General features: G+C 40.0%; 1 protein-coding gene across 2 annotated transcripts in view; it reads right to left on the bottom strand.

Moving 5' to 3' along the window:
* Window positions 1-17,504, bottom strand: part of LOC116390124 (contactin-associated protein-like 4) — an 80,782-nt gene that overhangs the window by 23,150 nt on the left and 40,128 nt on the right. The window contains exons 6-13 of one of the 2 annotated variants that reach the window (XM_031859449.1): window positions 13,395-13,570; window positions 12,942-13,088; window positions 11,292-11,601; window positions 9,981-10,130; window positions 8,101-8,272; window positions 4,142-4,248; window positions 732-851; window positions 434-634 (exon numbers count right to left, since the gene is read on the bottom strand). In XM_031859449.1, coding sequence (XP_031715309.1) covers window positions 434-634; window positions 732-851; window positions 4,142-4,248; window positions 8,101-8,272; window positions 9,981-10,130; window positions 11,292-11,601; window positions 12,942-13,088; window positions 13,395-13,570 — 1,383 coding nt within the window. The remainder of the gene's footprint in view (window positions 1-433; window positions 635-731; window positions 852-4,141; window positions 4,249-8,100; window positions 8,273-9,980; window positions 10,131-11,291; window positions 11,602-12,941; window positions 13,089-13,394; window positions 13,571-17,504) is intronic. The other variant, XM_031859450.1, reaches the window with a different exon arrangement.

Here is a 17,504-nt window from a genome sequence, read left to right as displayed (position 1 = left end):
ACACACACACACACACACACACACACACACACACACACACACACACACAAATATACACCATTACTACAAATCCTCAGTCAGCAACGTCGCTTACTGTACTACATCACTTGCTCTGACCGAATACAAAAAATTTGGCATTTAATGCATTCTGTGGTTGGCAGAAACATCAGTGCCAACATTGTTTTCCTAGCAACTGGGCTGATAAAGATGGACACACACACACAAACACACACACACAAACAAGCACTAATTTGCAATAGCTGTGACCATGTACGCACATGTGTGCACATGCTCCTGCGCTGACATGGTCACAGCTATTGCAAATTAGTGCTTGTTTTGCTAATTTGATGAAAGATGAATTTCACATGAATTATGAAGTATCCCATCTCAATAACTCAGATACACAGAAAACATCAGTGGGCATAAGTCTTACCTGGTGTGTTGAGGATGCGGGACTTCCTGCAGTGGTAGGACAGTTCCTGCTCACAGTGCTCCGATTGGCTGATGATGGCTGCCAACTGCTCCTCTTCAGAAGCGTAGTCAAAGTGGGCTGAATGTTGGTTTCTCTCAGGGGACGAATACACTCTTGTCAGTTCTGTGTTATTGTGCTGGATCACCATCCATGCCATGTCCTCTGGTGGACAGACAGACAGACGGAGAGAAATAGATAAATAAATATACTAATATATTGTGTGTGTTCATGTGTGAAGATGTGTGTCTTTGTGTGTTACCTGTCATGTTACAGTAGATGAGCTGGGGTTTGATTGGTCCACTGCCGTCCACGTCTATGTGATAATGTCCTGATGTGTTGCCTTTGTGTTTGTACGCCTCACATGACTTTTCATATCTCGCTGTGAAAGAAAGAGCAACAAAAGCATATTAACAATAATACATATCCTGGCAATCAGATTTGTGAGGAAACATTGCCCCTATCAACTCCTACAAGCAAACTTCAAGACTACTACACTTCCATCTGCTTTGCTGGCTCCATTTCAGACAGAGCTACTCATTATAAAGAAATGGATAATTTATTGCAAATGGTTATACAGTTAGAAACTTGAGGGAGCTCTCAAAGACTCCAAGCAGCAATAAGGAGTCTGCTTGGAGAACTACCCATGAAGATAACTATACCAGAGCTGCAATGACACATGGAGAAGTTGGAGTGGCGGAAGGAGTTGCAACAGCAATCAGTGAGAGCTGAGAGGTTATAAAACACAAGTCAGCTGGTCGCTGACCAGATGAGTCACCAATAAGCCAATGGTATTCTGACGGCTGAGTGGGACTTCAGTGCTTGGCCTAAACAAACATTATGCTTTACATGTGTCAAACATGTCCGAATCAGATGTCATGTCCCTCTGAAATAGTTAAGAAAGTGTGCATTCAGTTATAATTCAATTTGTGCATAACAAGATAGACAATATCCGTTATAATTTTACCTGATCACCAAAAACAATAAAACACCATGTCATATATTATAATTCTCTCACCAAAATCTGCAAAAAGTAAAGATAATTTTGCTTTCCACATATTTGAGTTTATCGTCATACGTAACCAGTAGGCAAATAATCAAAAATAGTTTTTGATAAAAACTGCAAATGATTAACATGATCTGAGGAAAGCTACCTGTTCTGTATCCAAACTGTATTAAAATACATTGTGAATGCCTTTTAGGTTAACGATAAAAAAGAAGGCATCAATCAATTAAAGTTATAGGTGAAACACATTCATATAACGCCCTCTGGTTACATAAGGTTTGCACACACACAAATACACACACACACGCACACTAGAATATAGTGCAGAAAAAAAAAGGTCAGCGCATTTTAAACGTGCGTTTTTTCTTTATCTTATGTGAGTGAAACTCTTCAGACCGTTCCCTGAAACAGCTCAAGAGGTTTCTACCCAGATATAACAATCAAACACAGAGGTGAGTTGTGTCTGTGAGTGTGTGAACCTGGCCCAGCCTTGAGCTGATCATACCACCAGAGCGTGAAAAGATTCAATCAAAATTTGGCAGTGTAATCAAAGCCTGAATCTCTTTCATTTCTAATTTGACTCACCTAAAATACTGTGGGCAGTCTCTATGTTGAAATCCATTTATGTAGAAAGAACAGTCTGCCTTAGGACTCACTCTGCTCTTCTGCTCTATAACACCCTCTTGCTCCTATCCTCAACCCTCCCTATCTTTCTCTCTGTATGACTTCTTCCACTCATTTATTTTTTTGCTTTCATCTTTCTATCTTCTCTCCTTTCCATTTCCATATCGCCAGGGAGTTAAAATAATGTTGCGGTTTGTTCTGAGACTAACAAGAAGTCTTTCATTCTCGTTGAAATGTTCTGACAGCAATATTTAGAACTGGTTATAACAAGAAAAGCATTATAGTATAGTTGCTTTCAAGACTAAATATAAAAAGGCGTGGGAAGTGTATCAACCCAGACTTTTAAAAACTATCTCAAAGAAACTTTCAATAAAGAAACCCATGGTTCTTTCCCCAGAATTAAAGAAGGGTTCAATGTTAGATTTGTACAGAAAAATAGTAGTTCATGTTTAAGCGGAGGAAAGCTACAGCACTGTCTCTATTTACATACAAACGAGAATTAATGTCTCTGTATCTATGTGCATGTGTGTGTCATTACTATTGTTTGCCAATACTGTTGATCTGTAAGTGTTTGAGAACATATTAATGAATGGCCTGTAAACCTCATATTCCTCTAAAATCAAATCACTAAACAAGTAGCAACACCTCTTTCTCCGACTCTGTCCTTGACGTGTGCTGTTTGAAATAGACGAGCGTTAAAATTGTGGCTTTCATCTTCATCAGCAGGCCAATGTTCTTTCTTCAGTTGCCTCGCAGTGGAAAAAAGCGAGACTTTATTTCTGTACTTATTATCAATAAGGCTATTTTTGTTAAGACGCAGCATATCATATTTGAAGCAAACTTATCCACAAGCTTGTTTAAGCTCATTTTATATTAAAAGCATATTTAATGAGATTTACACAGTATCTGATGAAGGAAAATGCAACAAAAGGGCAACAGAAGTGTTCAGAGATGCTTTAGTCATTGTTTAGATGCTTAGTCACAGAACTGCAGCAGTTAAAAATTAGGAGAATATTGTCATATCACAAAACTGACCAGTTTAGGCACACCATTTGTTTTCACCTTTAATCAAATCAGCCTGTTCTGCAAAAAAAAGGGTTTTTCGTTTGAGATTTTTTGAGAAACACGAGTGATTGCCTCCATGTCTTTATTCATTATTTATGCTCCCAAATATGGGAAATTGCTTCATGCTCTGTTTGTTTGATTTTAAACAGAAGATACTGCTACATTTTTTAAAGTGGTTCTTTGTCTGTGACCAAATTATACAGTTTGAGGGACGGGTGTTGAACCTCTGCCTCATCACTTTAGACTGGGCTAGAGTTGCGCACACATACATACATGTATCAAACAAATATGCAAACAAATGTCAAATTGAGGAAGCCAAGCTTTTAAATTAAGCCTTTCAAATTAAATGAAAATTGAATTTACTCGGTATAATAAAGTACCAACAATCTGTTTAGTCTATTCCCGACTGAACACGGCTAATTAAAGTTCTGAAACAATGGAGTTGGGAAAAAACACAAAAGTAATTTAAGTGTTAGGGGACATGAGGTCTCATTGTTATTAAAGCAGAAGCAATGAGAACATTACTGGAGTGCTGTATTAATCCTATTTTCTACTAATCGAAGACTTCCTCCACAATGTGTTAGAGTTTCTCCATCATTTGATATGAAACATTGCACATAAAGTCAATAGTTTCCAATATTGAGTTTTGCTTTTTCAGTTATCCAAGACACAAAAATCTTAAAACCACAAAAAAATAACAGTAATAGGGGTGAAATGTGTTTAACTGTTTTGTATAAGAAAAACACAATAGCTCATGAAATAAATAGTATTTCACTAACATAAGCCTCTACTACCCAACACATGCATCATAATAACTTGATGGTGATGATGCCCTTACAGCATAATGATGGCAGATAATAAAGTAATTAAAAAGTATTGACCACATTTCAAGACTTTAATATCTTCCATTCTCATCGTTATAGTTTAGGCATCAAGCATTTCAAAGACCTCCAGATGCCCTGTTGCTGGTTGCTTACAGCTGTGGCAGGTGGCTCCTCTGTAGCCGCTGTTGGAGCAGTTACAGTGGAAGGTGCTCCACGACTGAGTGCATCTACCTCCATGTTCACAGTGACTGGGGGAGCACCTGAGAGACAGACAGAGGCACAGAGAGAGAGAGAGAGAGAGAGAGAGAGAGAGAGAGAGAGAGAGAGAGAGAGAGAGAGAGAGAGAGAGAGAACCTTAGTGTCTGTTAAAACTTAAAAATAAGGATTTTGGTATGAAAAGGAACAACAGGCATTCAGCACACCTGTCTGTTCTCATGAGAAGGTGCGTGGGAGGGACCTGGATAAAAGCAGTCTTAAAACAAAAAAAGTTTCAATCTCTTAAATGAAAACTTCACAAGTTTTTCTTTCCTTGTCAAGTGGAGCACAGGTGCATGTTCTGAGGGGAAGCTGACGTTAAAACATACCTTTGTTATTATTGTTAACTACCATTGTATCAGCCAGAGAAAAAACGTTTAAACTCCCACCCAACCCTGTCTACAAAAAAAACAAAGAAACCTTTTATTATATATTTAGGTTTTTTTTAAAGAAAACTTTTTTTTCAAGATATGGAACCATGTTTTGTTCTTTAATTTCCAATCTACTGAGTTGCTCCTAAAATGTAGACAGAACTCAACAGCCTCTGATCAAACTGTTTTGTATTTGTGGTTGAAGTGGTGCTATTAGAGGTGAGGGGAGGTCATTTGCTGTTGAGGGCCTATAGCATTAAGAAGTCAGCTGCAAAACACTTCCAAGTGCAATTTAATTAAACTCTAGTTGAGTACCAATAAGCTAATTCCAATAAGGAGGTATCTCATTTAGAGTGAACAATAATTTATCACATGGTGCACAAAAGAAGAATAGTGAAGAGTCCTTGGTGAATAGACCTCATCGTGACACAGTATATTAAAGGGGGTAGTGATGACGTGGTTAGTGGTTAGTGAGGATGGTGATGAAGGGAGTTGCTGCTGATCCGATGTTGGGATGTGAAGCAGGACTGGGCACTGGATATAATGAAGACTTGAGGTGAATGAGGAAATCAGAAATGACAACTGACAGCACCCGAGGGGAGAACAGTTTAGGAATTCGACCACAACCTCCATGAGGATGTGTTGGTTGAGTTCAGGAGTTCTTCAAAGTGCTCTTTCCACTGCTTGACAATATCCCCAGTTCTGTGTCTGCAGTTCTCCCCCTCCTGCTGAGCACAGCCTGAGCCAAGCCCCGCTTTCCCTTTCTGATTCGGTTTGCCAAAACTTCCCTGAGGCCAAATTAAAGTCCTTCACTATTGTCTCTCCAAACTCCTCACACACCCGTTTTTTTTTTGCCTTGGCAACCGCTGCAGCTGCAGCTCTTCTGGCCAACCGGTACCTGTCTGCTATTTCCAGAGACCCGTGGACTAGCCAAGCCCAAAAGGCCTCCTTATTCAGCTTAACGGCCTCCTTCTTAGGTACCAACAGGCAAAGGAGGTATAGGCTCAGAGCATTCTGGAATTAGGAAGCATGGATGGTGCAGTGTGGAATGGGGGAAAGGGTGAGGAGGAAGAGGTGAGACAAAGGGCTGAAGGAAGGAAAGATTAAGTGTGCAGCTGCAAGATGGAGGCAGTGACTTGATATCAACTGTATTGGGACAGTGAACCTGAGGAAATGAGGTCAGGTAACTACAGCGAGGAAGACACTGAAAGAAACGCTGTGATCACACCGCAGAGTTAAAAAAATATGCTGGTTAGAATCATGACAGTCAACAGCAAAGGATACACTGCTTTCTTACTGTTATTTTGATAAACAAGAGGTGTGATCACTTTGTTTGTATGTCCAATCAATTAATTTCTTCCACTTTCTGCCCAATCCTGAATGTTTTATGGTAACTGTCCTGTTCTCTAATTTAATTTCATTATCTTGTTTCCATCCAGAGTGTACATTTATAGGTTGATTGTTACAGCGGTTCATTCAAAGCTAATTCTAAACACAACGGATGATGATGTTTTTTTATTTTTTTGTTAAAGCATTACATTTCTTCAACATTCAATTTCATTTTAAGATCGTCATCAACGTTTTGATTAAACTGACACCTAATTTCCTCTGTAAAATAATTGGAAGCCAAGCAACTCAAATGAATAACACAATTTACCATCCGGCCACTTCTTCTACCCTGCAGGCGCCAGAGTGAATGGCCAGAGAAAATACTTTAACTCCGTGTAAGAGCAGACAACACACAATGTCTGTGCACGAATGCACCCATTATGTTGGATTTTTTTAACATCCATTTCGTCCCTAGTCCAACTGCACTTGGTAAAAGTTGGAAACATTTAAGACAGACAGACAGTTACACAAAACAAGAAGACTGGACCTCTTGGTGACCTGTGTTTCTCTTTTTCTGTGTGTGTTTTATTGAGTTGTCAGGAACCTGACAGAAGCAAAGAGGTCAGAATTACTGCCTTCTGACAGCTTCATCGATCTTGTTTCAAAACACATCCTCATACAGTGAGGAGAGAGGTCGGCAGGAGGGAGTACTAAGTTCAGAGATTTTAAAGCCTTGGACAGCAAGTGTGTCCTAAAGGTGTCAGTATACTTCAAACAAAGTGCTTGTTCAAACAATGTCTGACACACCCCTTCACCAACACCTTTCACATGTCAGATTTTGGAGCTGTGTCCAAAAATGTAATACCCGAAAAATAAACCGCTGTCTTGTTTTTTTCATTCGCTACACAATTTCCGTTACTTTTAGTATTTACAGCCGAGTGCAACTCCATGAATGGCATCAGCGAGAGAAAAAAATGTGCGCCGTTATCCCCACTAGCATGATTCATGATTCACTGTGTCAGACCTTTTGCCCTGAGTTTACAAATGCAGTAAACTCTGAAATGAGAGACTACTGCAGCGCTCTCCAAGATCCTGAACCCTTAGTCAGCAGCAAGAGAGCCGTCTAAGGTACTACCTTCCGTCCACACTGACAGCCACTGGGACAGTCCAACCAGTGAGCGCCATTTATAATCCTTAATGTCGTATTGGTGGTTTGAATAAACACTGTACTAGTTTTGTTCTGGTTGCTGAGTCTTTAATACGACTCCCCAGTTCATTCCCTAGTCTGTGTTTCTCAAACTGCTCAGTTAAAGAACAAGGCTGGCCATATTCTATATTTTTGTTATTATCAACACAACGCATAAAAAAAACAAAGCCAACCGTGCATTCATCTGCCTAGTTCTCAGCCCATTTGTTACAACTGAAAATGGAAATGTTCATGAATTCATAAAGAATATATATGTCTACTGAAAATGAACTACATTGGCCAAGTTTATTGTGACATAGTAGTTAAATGGAGTTATATGGTGCAGAAAAATAAGCTATCTCAGGCTTTGGATACAGAGACAATACTTGTTAGCAGGATCAATTCATTGTTGGTTTTGTTTTCTAACAGATATAGTGTGCTTTAAATTATTATTCCCTTGTTAAGGTGTCTATTGTTGAGTCATAGATTGCCATGTCTAGTTAAGAAGCACAGTTGACCAATGTTTTTTGTGTCGTCAATAAAAGCCCCTTGAGAACGTCTACAGTTCCCTGATTCTGTATATACTTGCGTTCTCAAATGACTTTAAAGAGGCCAGCAACTAATAAAACACAAATTTTCCATCTTTGTATCTAATTGAGCATGGTAAAGGAGAGACCGTCTCTGTGCAACACACTTATAATAGGATATTTTAAACGTGCAGTCCAAACCAGGGGAAAAATGCAAATAAATCACAAACTGAGTGCTTATTATTATCACTGTTTTCACAAATCCCAAATTGACTGTGGAAACCACTTCAAACCAAATCAACACACAAACCAGAGGAACATCATAAGAAAAGGTAATGATGGCAGCCCAACACACACACACACACACACACACACACACACACACACACACACACAGGGTGCATGTAAACAGCAGTCAAAAGCAATTCAGACGGTGATACTAACCTGTCGATGATGCCACACATATCAATCTGCAAGTGGCTGTAGTTTCCCAGGAGCCTTTGTTGCACCTTGATGAGGTCAACAGGTTGGTTATCCACAGTGAAGAGACGCATACAGCCCTGAAACACTTTGAAGGGGTTCTTACACTCCTGACTGCTCTCCTGAACAGGGCATCCTAGGGAGGGAACACATGACACCCAATCAGTGGTTGGTCTGCTGCTTTGTATTTTGTTTGTATGCCGTTTTCTTGGTAGGATCATCCATAAACATGGAATTAAATCAATTTTACTTTAAAAACAACAACAGTGTCAGTAGACGTCTAACTTCATCACTTCATGTGGGAAGTTACGGATGCCAGCTTTGTTACAATGTTTAAACTTCACTGTAATATTCTACAGGGGGTTAAAACACACAAGCTAGCAGTGTATAACGTAGCTGCAATTAGCTCCACCTTTACCAGCTGCAACATCAAAGTGATGTACACATTACTGCAGCAATCATTATAATCCAATATTACAATATACATTATTCTTAAATAGACCATTCTGCATAATAGATACTTTTACTTTCATTATTTTACACTTTTTTACTTTGACTTTTGATTTCAATTTGTGAATGAATTCCTTTTACTTTTGACAAAGTACTTCTCTACACAGGAGTATTTATACTTCTGAGTACATCTTCCACCACTGCATCTAGCATTTTCAGATTCAATGTGCACAAGTAACTTATTACTCAAACATTGTTGCAGAATCTACTACTTTGGGTTTTGTTCTCTACCTTGTTATCCGTGTATCTGATGAGACTGATTCTTGATTCTCTGTTTACCCTCATCTAACCCATTACCGTAGGTAGACCTGAGGTGGCTGTCATATAAAACCACTCTTCGCCAGAGGGTGTGAATAAACTCAGGATTAATGCTTGAAGTTGATCCTGGATGGTGGCAATCTGTGGCCAAATACAGCATTCCTGCTCCAGGCTCTACATTGCTCTAATTATAGTCAGCCCATCAGGCGCAGAGTTCAACACCTCCCAGCAGAGGAGGGAGGAAGGATGAGTCACTGTTTATTGTCACTTTGAATTTTAGGAGCTCAAAAGAAGATTTTGTTGGAGCCGCTTTCCTCATGGCAGTGACAATGACTCACGGAGTTTCCGATATGTGGTGTTTCACTTTGAGGATTAAAACAATGACATCACCACTTGAGTCAAACTCACTGTATTTCTTTTGTCCTATAGAGACTGTGTTCTATAATCTTACAGTTGAACTACCAGGTGACTTGTGTTGTGGATGGTAAAAAGGGTGTTTAAGGACACAATATTATTAATAGACAAAGACATGAGTGCAGTGGGTTAATGTTTACATCTACAGCATATGCTTTTATTTGTGTGTGCAAGTATGTGTGTGGACAAATGAGGGATAGTAAATGCACGCACCGCAGAGACAGGATGGGGGGGGGGGGATAAGTAAGTTTGAGGTAAATTAAAAGGGAAAGTCTTTGGAGGGAGGGGTATGCATGGAAGAAAGAATAGCAAAAAGGGAACTGGGAAAGAGGAAAGGAAAAAAAAAGGAGAGGAGAACCATCATTTGAAGGAAGGAAACATCAAAGAAAGAGAGGAGAGTCTAGGCAGCGTTATGACATCACTCCTCTCTGGGCATGATGATAATTATAACCCGAGTACCTCGTGTCAGCAGTTTTCCTATCTTGAGGTCTACTTGAAGTACACTTTAAAATATTTGACAAGAGAAGGTTTTTAGTTTAGAAGATATATCCCTTTCGGCAGCTCTCCTCAGCTGTGGCTGCAATCAGATGAATCAGTTTTTTTTAACTGCTCAACAACAGAAACAGTACACATGATGCATGTCTTATTTCATGTCTTCTTACCACCGAAAAAGAGTTGACTGTCTGTGGTGAGAAGAAGTGGGATGCTGGTGTGAACCGTGGCTCCTTCGTCTGTGTCCACTGTGATGCTCAGATGATCTTGTCTGGAGTTCAGCTCCACATGATGCCACTGACCATCATTCAGACCTGAGCCTTTATGCACACACAGACACAAACATAAATGCAAAATAAATTTACTATTTGTGTTAGTTTCCATTTTCATTATGATCTTCACGTACAAGTGATTTATTTATTTTTTGCTATCTGGGTTTTCCAGCAAGTCAGGAACATGACTAGTTCCTTCAACTTGATGAAAGTGTTATGGATATGTTTGCTGTTGTGATTTTAAAAGTGCAAGAACCAAGAGTGGGAGCATTTTGTTTGACTCTCAACAGCTCTCTACATGTTGACAGCAGGCCGGCGGCACATAGCTAGGGGTGCTACCAGTGCTAACAATGCTAATTATGGCAAAAGTGTTGACAGAGCAAACAGTGTTTACCTGACGGGGAACCGTAGGGTGGGTGCTACGCTTACACATTGGCGCTATCAGATGGATCGGCATTATCAGCTGCAATTGCTGTATGACAGCAGTGCTAAGCATTGTCCATGAGCTTACCAGTGGGGCACGCGCACATGCACTTACATGCAATGAAAGCACAGGCGGCCAGCCCGGCTATGCCAAAATAGCAAGGAGAAGCTCTGATAACAAGACACACAGAGGGAGAGCAACTCCATTCTCTGTTCAGGTAGACATTACTCCACTATATCCTTACTTAGACAGTTGTTGTTTGCTGCTATATTAACGTCCGCAATGTGAAATACAGCTCCTTTAAGTACGTAGTTAGTTAAGTTGTATTGTGTGTTACTTAAATTACTGTAATAATGAGTTGCCAAATCTGGAGAAATGTGAAATTTCAAGAGTTTAATGAGTCAGAAGAAAAATTTGGATTTAGCAAAAAAATCGTAGCTTCCACCAACATCTCATGGTCTTCCACTGCAGAGACGGTTTGACAGGGGTTACGACTTTTCCTAATATTATCATGTGTCAGAGGTTCAACACTGCAGAGCCATGACTGAGCCAACTATCCACTGAGGAAGACTGTGACATGCAATTCAAACCTTGAGACAATGGTTTTGTTTTTTAAAATCAAGAAACAACTTTCATGCTTAAGATTTCGACTGAACATTCTTTAGTTAGTTTTTTGTGCTTGGACAAAACACTCTTCTGGTGTTGTATGTCTGCGGCATGAATCTGAGCTATGAGAACTTGTTATGTCATCTCTGCTACAAAACTGAACAACATGGGTAACATACCTCTCTGTAGGTGTAACTCAGCAAAATCCTGCTTGGACCAACCTGCGCTTAACTCCAGCTGGGCCCTGCCAGCTTTATTAATCTGTAGGCGGAGTCTGCCCTCGCTCAGGTACAGCCAGACTGTGCCCTCCTGCTGTAAGAGGTCAAAGGTCAAGAGAAGCCCAGCCTTGTTCCACGTGCGAAACTGCAGCGCCACGGAGACAACACCTGATGACCAAGATGTCAGTCCTGGCAACTGCAGGAAGCTCTGGGAGTCAGTGAACGTCACAGCAACTGAAACTTGCTCAGCACAAGAAAAGGTCACATTGCCCTGAGAACGAAAGGAGGGAAGGGACAGAGAAAATGATTATGAAAGAGATAATAAAACATTAATATTCATTAGTTGCAGAGGCTGACAAGGTTTGACTCTATGTCACCAAGGTCTCATCAGCAGCTCTGTGAAAAAAAGGAAACTGAAAAAGGACATTTTTATTACCATATTGATATTAGCTGAGCAGCTAAAATAAGCTAGAAAACTGGAGGCATCAGAGTCACTCAGCATTTGCACCCACTTACACTATTTGTCACATATCTGCTAATCTCAATATGACATTGGGAAACAGAAACTCTACGATGAATAAAAAATGAAATAAAGCATGGTTTAAATTTCCATAACACATTAGAAAAACCAAATAACCTATGGAGGGAAATAAAGATACTCAGCACAATGAATATATGATGTGATTAGTATATAATGTTTTCAGGGAAATCTCCTGTTGAGCACAACGTGAGGCACAAGTTGTACATTGATTCACATTATTCTAAACTCATATTAAATAAACTTTTCTGTGATGTCTACTATACAGAAAGTGCCAGTTTCTCACTTTCCTCCCCGTTTCCTTCTTTCCGCGCTTGTCCTCATTTTCATTCTATACCTCCTTTCCTCCCCGATTTATATTACTAAGACTACTTTTCTTCTCAAGTTTGATTGCTTCGGGCTTTATAACTTGACAAATGTGCAATAATGACATTGGTGATGATAATGAAGGATATTATGAGGATACTAATGACAATGGTGATGATGATAATGGCGGGTGTAAAAATGAAGACGAAGATGACACAGATAATGAAAATAATGATAATGACAATATTAATTGCAGCGACCATAAGCATAGTTATGACATTAATGCAGAAAAGGCATGAGGAATAAAATAAATTTCGATATTGTAACCCTAGTTCTATAAGCACAGATGGAGCCCTCTACTAGACTCTATCGGTAATACTCGTTTCCAATCACGAGCACACATTTGCCCACTGAATATTTCCATAAACGTAGCCGGCCAATCAATGTGCCTATACAAATACATGCTGACTTGACAGTATATAAGGCAGCAGACGCCATCCTACACCTTCTTCAGCGAGTGGCATCAGAGCGAACCTTGGTAGAGACTCACACAGGCTCCGCCCTCAACTGGGTACAATGGCGCGACATAACATTGACCCAAATACACGCATTGCTGTAGCGTATAAAAGAAAAGTATAACAACAAGCTTATGCACACGTCTGACACCGTAATTGCCCATGTACAGTCACCTACTTGTCCTAATGATGAATGCCGAATGTCAGATTTCCATAATGATGTTCCAAAGATGCAGCAACACATTGACTTACCACCACAGAGGCCTGGTGGTTGTTCCGTTTAGCCAGGTGTATCAGGTTCAGGTCGTTGTAGAGCAGGTTCTCCATGCAGCCATGAAAGTTCCTGTTGGACAGGACGGGTTTCTGCAGTCCATGGCTTTGGACAGCTCCCAGACTTAGCTGCACAAAAAAACAACACACACAAAAATAAATATATAACTGCCATCACCCCCTGTAGGATTCAAATGTTTCTGAAGTTTTGACAGTGAAAAAACATTCTCTTTATACATAGACTCAGTATGCTCTAGTATGCTCAGTATTGCAACCAACATGAACTCAAGCTGACTATAACTTCCATATTCCATAAAGGACAAAACTACAAACTTTTTGTAGCCAACGTGTACAGGTGTTTGGTATATAAAAGACATTCTAAATAGAGAACCACTTCAAAACATGTGTTTTTGTATGCTGAAAAGTGTCTCTCACCTGGTGAATGTCCCAGTGGCTGAGCTCAGCTGGTATGTGAACCTGATGAGTGTTTTTATCCACAGTGAGGTTGAGGTGACTGCTGAGCCTCTCCAGCTTTACATGGTGCCAGTGCTGGTCATCCAGCAGACTACCCACAGAAACAAGAAGCAGTCCGCCGGAGGATGAACTCACACCTGCAAGGAAGGCGAGGATGTGAAAAACAATCGATTGCGTTGTCTTGATGGTGGCTGAGCAATGTCGTCAGCTAATGCAGAAATCCTCGTATGTGGAATTACTGCTGAGGACATTTTTTTCTTGAGGTGTACTACCCTAAAAAACACTTTGCAGTTGGCATTCTGTGTCCTTCTAATGCACTTTTAACAAGGACAAAGGTGCTTAAAAAAACATTTTAAAATGCTTCCTATTTCAAGGTTCATGTTTTATTTTAAAAAAAAACAAAGTCGTGGAAACATTGCAGCTTCAGTGAAAAATGTCCATCTTTGTTTCAAACAGGGAGCTGGTCACTGAGGTCACCCTCTCTCATTAGAGAGCGCACATATCTCTATGACGGCAGGGAGGAGGAAGAAGCACGATACATGATGAGGCTGCAAAATGACAGCAGGACATAATTAATGACAGACCCAACACCAGCGGGTCCAAATTGGTGGGTCCATCTCTCCATCCCATAATGTTTTTAGGAGAGAAAATAGTTTCTGCTGACAGAAGGAGCTACAACAGAAGGAGCAGGATACACCAAGTCATTAATTATGAAGGACATTTTCTTTAAAAAGGGGATAGAGAGATGGAGAGATCGATATCGAAAAGGTAATGTCACTTACTTCCACGTACTAATGGTATAGATACCTTGTTTGAAGGCTGGTAGTAATTTTGAAGCTCATGGCAGCTTAAATTTATTTTATTTCATTAGTAGCAACCAACTGGACCTTTTTGTGCTTGTCTGCTTTGTTTTCAGCATTGAAGTTACAGGTGTCGTTGCAACCTCAACAGCTTAGTTTTGAATCAAACTGAAGCTTGGTCAGGAGTCGGGACAGTTGGAGTCATGAAATACTGGGAAGCCCAGCTCATCAAACTATGATGGTTCGCAGTAAAACACATGGGTAATGTTGTCAATTGAAACTAACACACTTGCTCAAGTTTAACCATCATGGTTTGGCTTAAAAATAAGTAAGTGAACTAAGCAAAAGAAAACATAACTTCAAAATAATTAAACAACACTTTTAGACACAAACACCGGTCTCCTGGGCGAAGTCCTTGTTTTGTGTTACCCACCTGCCCTGTGTGTTTTTCCTGTCCTTAAACTACTTGGGGCGACCGTGGCTAAGTGGAGAGCAGAGCCGACCTTCATTCAGAGGATCGGTGGTTCAAATGCTGGCTGTGTTATGGTGCATCGACATACGACATGCTAGTCGTATGTCGATGTGTCCTTGACCGAGACACTTAACCCCAAAATTGCTCCCGTAGCTGTGCCTACGGTGTATGAATGGAAATTGAAGAATTGTAAGTCGCTTTGGATAAAAGCGTCCGCTAAATGATTGTAATGTACATCATCACACTCCCAGACAATTTTGTCTAATAAGATCATGGATGGGTTGACGTTGCTTAATTCAGCTAGTTTTACATTTTCACAAGTCATGAGCCCACTTTGAACAAACAACTCAAGTTAAGTTTAGTTAACTCACGCTTTTAAGGCAGTAGGGAACTTTAGATGGAGCCACGTTTATCGTCTGCTTCCAGTTTTTATGCTAAGCTAAGATAAACCTGGCTCCGGTTCCACACTTAATGCACAGACAAGAGAGCTGATAACAGCATTTCCCAAATGTCTAACTATTTCTTCAATGCCATTTGATGAGGTGATGCATTGTGTTGCAACCTGAATAACTGGAAATAGAGAGGTGGTGATCGATACAAGAAGTCTGAGGTAAAACAATTATAGAAACACTTTCATTCATGAAACTCTCTCTCCCTTCCAGTCTTAATTCTCTTCTCTTTTCCTCTCCTCACCTTCACGCCTGTGAGGACGCTGTCAGGAAGGAGGTTCAGTCTGAGAGCACCCAAACTTGCCGTTGCCTTATTTGTCCAAGAAGGGGCACAATATTATATTACATCATATTGAGTAGGCTAATATTGAATGTTCTTGTCTTTAAGCTATGAAGTCTACGCTGAACACTACTTTCCACTTTCCAGGAGTCTAGTGTTCCAGACAGCTCCCTGAGGCAATATCACCTAATCATATTCTGTCTGCTACTCCATTAAGGCTCTTTGCTCAAGCTGTAAATCTGTTTATGAAGGACGACAATGACAGGTCTTATCAGGAGTGACTGTCATAATTGTTTCAGCATTTTAGCGTCACGTGGTGCCATTATTTGAAATACAGCTAGACTATAAAAATGATGTATTTTCTCTAAACCAATTCTCAGCTTTAGTCATAGTTAGGAATTGAATTTATCACCATTAAACAAACTGGGGAGAAAAGGAAACAGCACAGTTAAATTCATGGGAGGAATGTCACTTCATGTGTCAGGTCTGTCTCTTCAGTTCAATTAATATGGTATTAATACGGCATGCTGTTTTGATAAAAAAAAACAAAAAAAAAACATGTAGCCAAAGCATTTTTATAAACAGACATAGGGTAAATAATACATAAAAAAGAATTGGACTTAAACAAGGTATTTATATCTTTTAACACTTGATGACATTTGTAAAACAAATAGAGATTCTAACAGACAGTCCATCTGTGGGCAGATTTAGTCACTGCTACAGCTTCACAACCAAATAAGGCAAATGTTTATCAGCAAGTCTGGGTAGAATTTGTCGACTTACATCCTGACAAAGAGTTTAAAACTGACCATGTAATCACGATGTCCCTGGTTTGAGTCAGACCATGGACCTTTGCTGCATGTCGTCCCTCCTCTCTACCCTTATTGTCTGTCACCTCTCTACTATCCACTATCACAAATAAAGGCAAACATGTCACAAAATGTTGCTTTTCAAAAATGTCAAAACAAAATGTCTCTCTTCTCCACCATCGTCAGAGGCAAATCATTTACATTCCCCTGACTGTTTAGCTATATGTGTAGCTTATCTTTATTTTGAGATACAAACCGTATTGCTGCTGCACACAGAAGGATCAACAGTAAGCAACTTATTATCCAGCAGGGGAGTGTGTTACAGTAAGAGTCCCATGGCTATTTTAGCAATTTCAGGCTCTGAAAATACAGAGGCTGCTTACTGAAATTCGTATGAGGCTGCTAACAACAGAAACGCCTGGACGCTCACTGTAAATCACTGTTCAAAAAAAAGTGGAGTAGAGTACGCAAATGCAACAGTAATTACCATGATTCATTGTCTTCTGTTTTCTCAACAGGCACACTTTGTACAGAGAGATTCATCTAAAGCGGTAAGTGAAATGATATGTGATCATGAGGATGTTTCATAACTGTAAAATCTGAATTATTCAGGGCTATCTGCACCACAACACAGCCAGCATCCAGAAACCAACCACAATATGTCCTGATCCAGAGAAAAGACTGGATTTCGCTTAACGTTCAACTTGGCCTGCACGCGTCTCCAATGCCATCCTGATTCAGTCAGCAATACTTAACACCACTCGTCCAGAATGCACTTGAGCGGGACACACCAGCCCTTGGTGCATTTACTGTTGTGGATTACAGCTTCCCTGTGACAGTTCAGAAGTGAACTGAATTATGAAGCAGTTTTGCTACATTAGAGCAAACTGACACTTTGATAAATGTAAAGCAGAGAGGATATGTGATTGTTTTGGATAGCGGACATACATTCTAATGAGCCAACCAATTCATTTCAACTGCTTGGGCAATCACAGGATAGAGGGGGCTTTACTATCTTACTGTTGTATTTATCTATTTGCTATACTGCATATATGTTTGTCTTGCTGTTTTTCATCATCATTAAATTATGCTAATAGTAGTTACACAGTGTCTGACAAAAGCACATCTGCTCTAGCCGAGCTCTTTATGTTTGTGTTTATAAGCTACACACATCCCTGATGCTCAATGTTAGCCAACGTTTGCCATCTTTAGCTCTTGTGTCTCAGACAGCTTGTTAATCTCTTGATGCCACATGGATCAC

This window comes from Anarrhichthys ocellatus, unplaced genomic scaffold (genome assembly GCF_004355925.1).
Source record: "Anarrhichthys ocellatus isolate YVR2014 unplaced genomic scaffold, GSC_Weel_1.0 scaffold22, whole genome shotgun sequence".
Taxonomy (NCBI): Eukaryota; Metazoa; Chordata; class Actinopteri; order Perciformes; family Anarhichadidae; genus Anarrhichthys; species Anarrhichthys ocellatus.
Note: the sequence above shows the minus strand (reverse complement) of the source record. Positions and strands in the feature narration are given on the sequence as shown.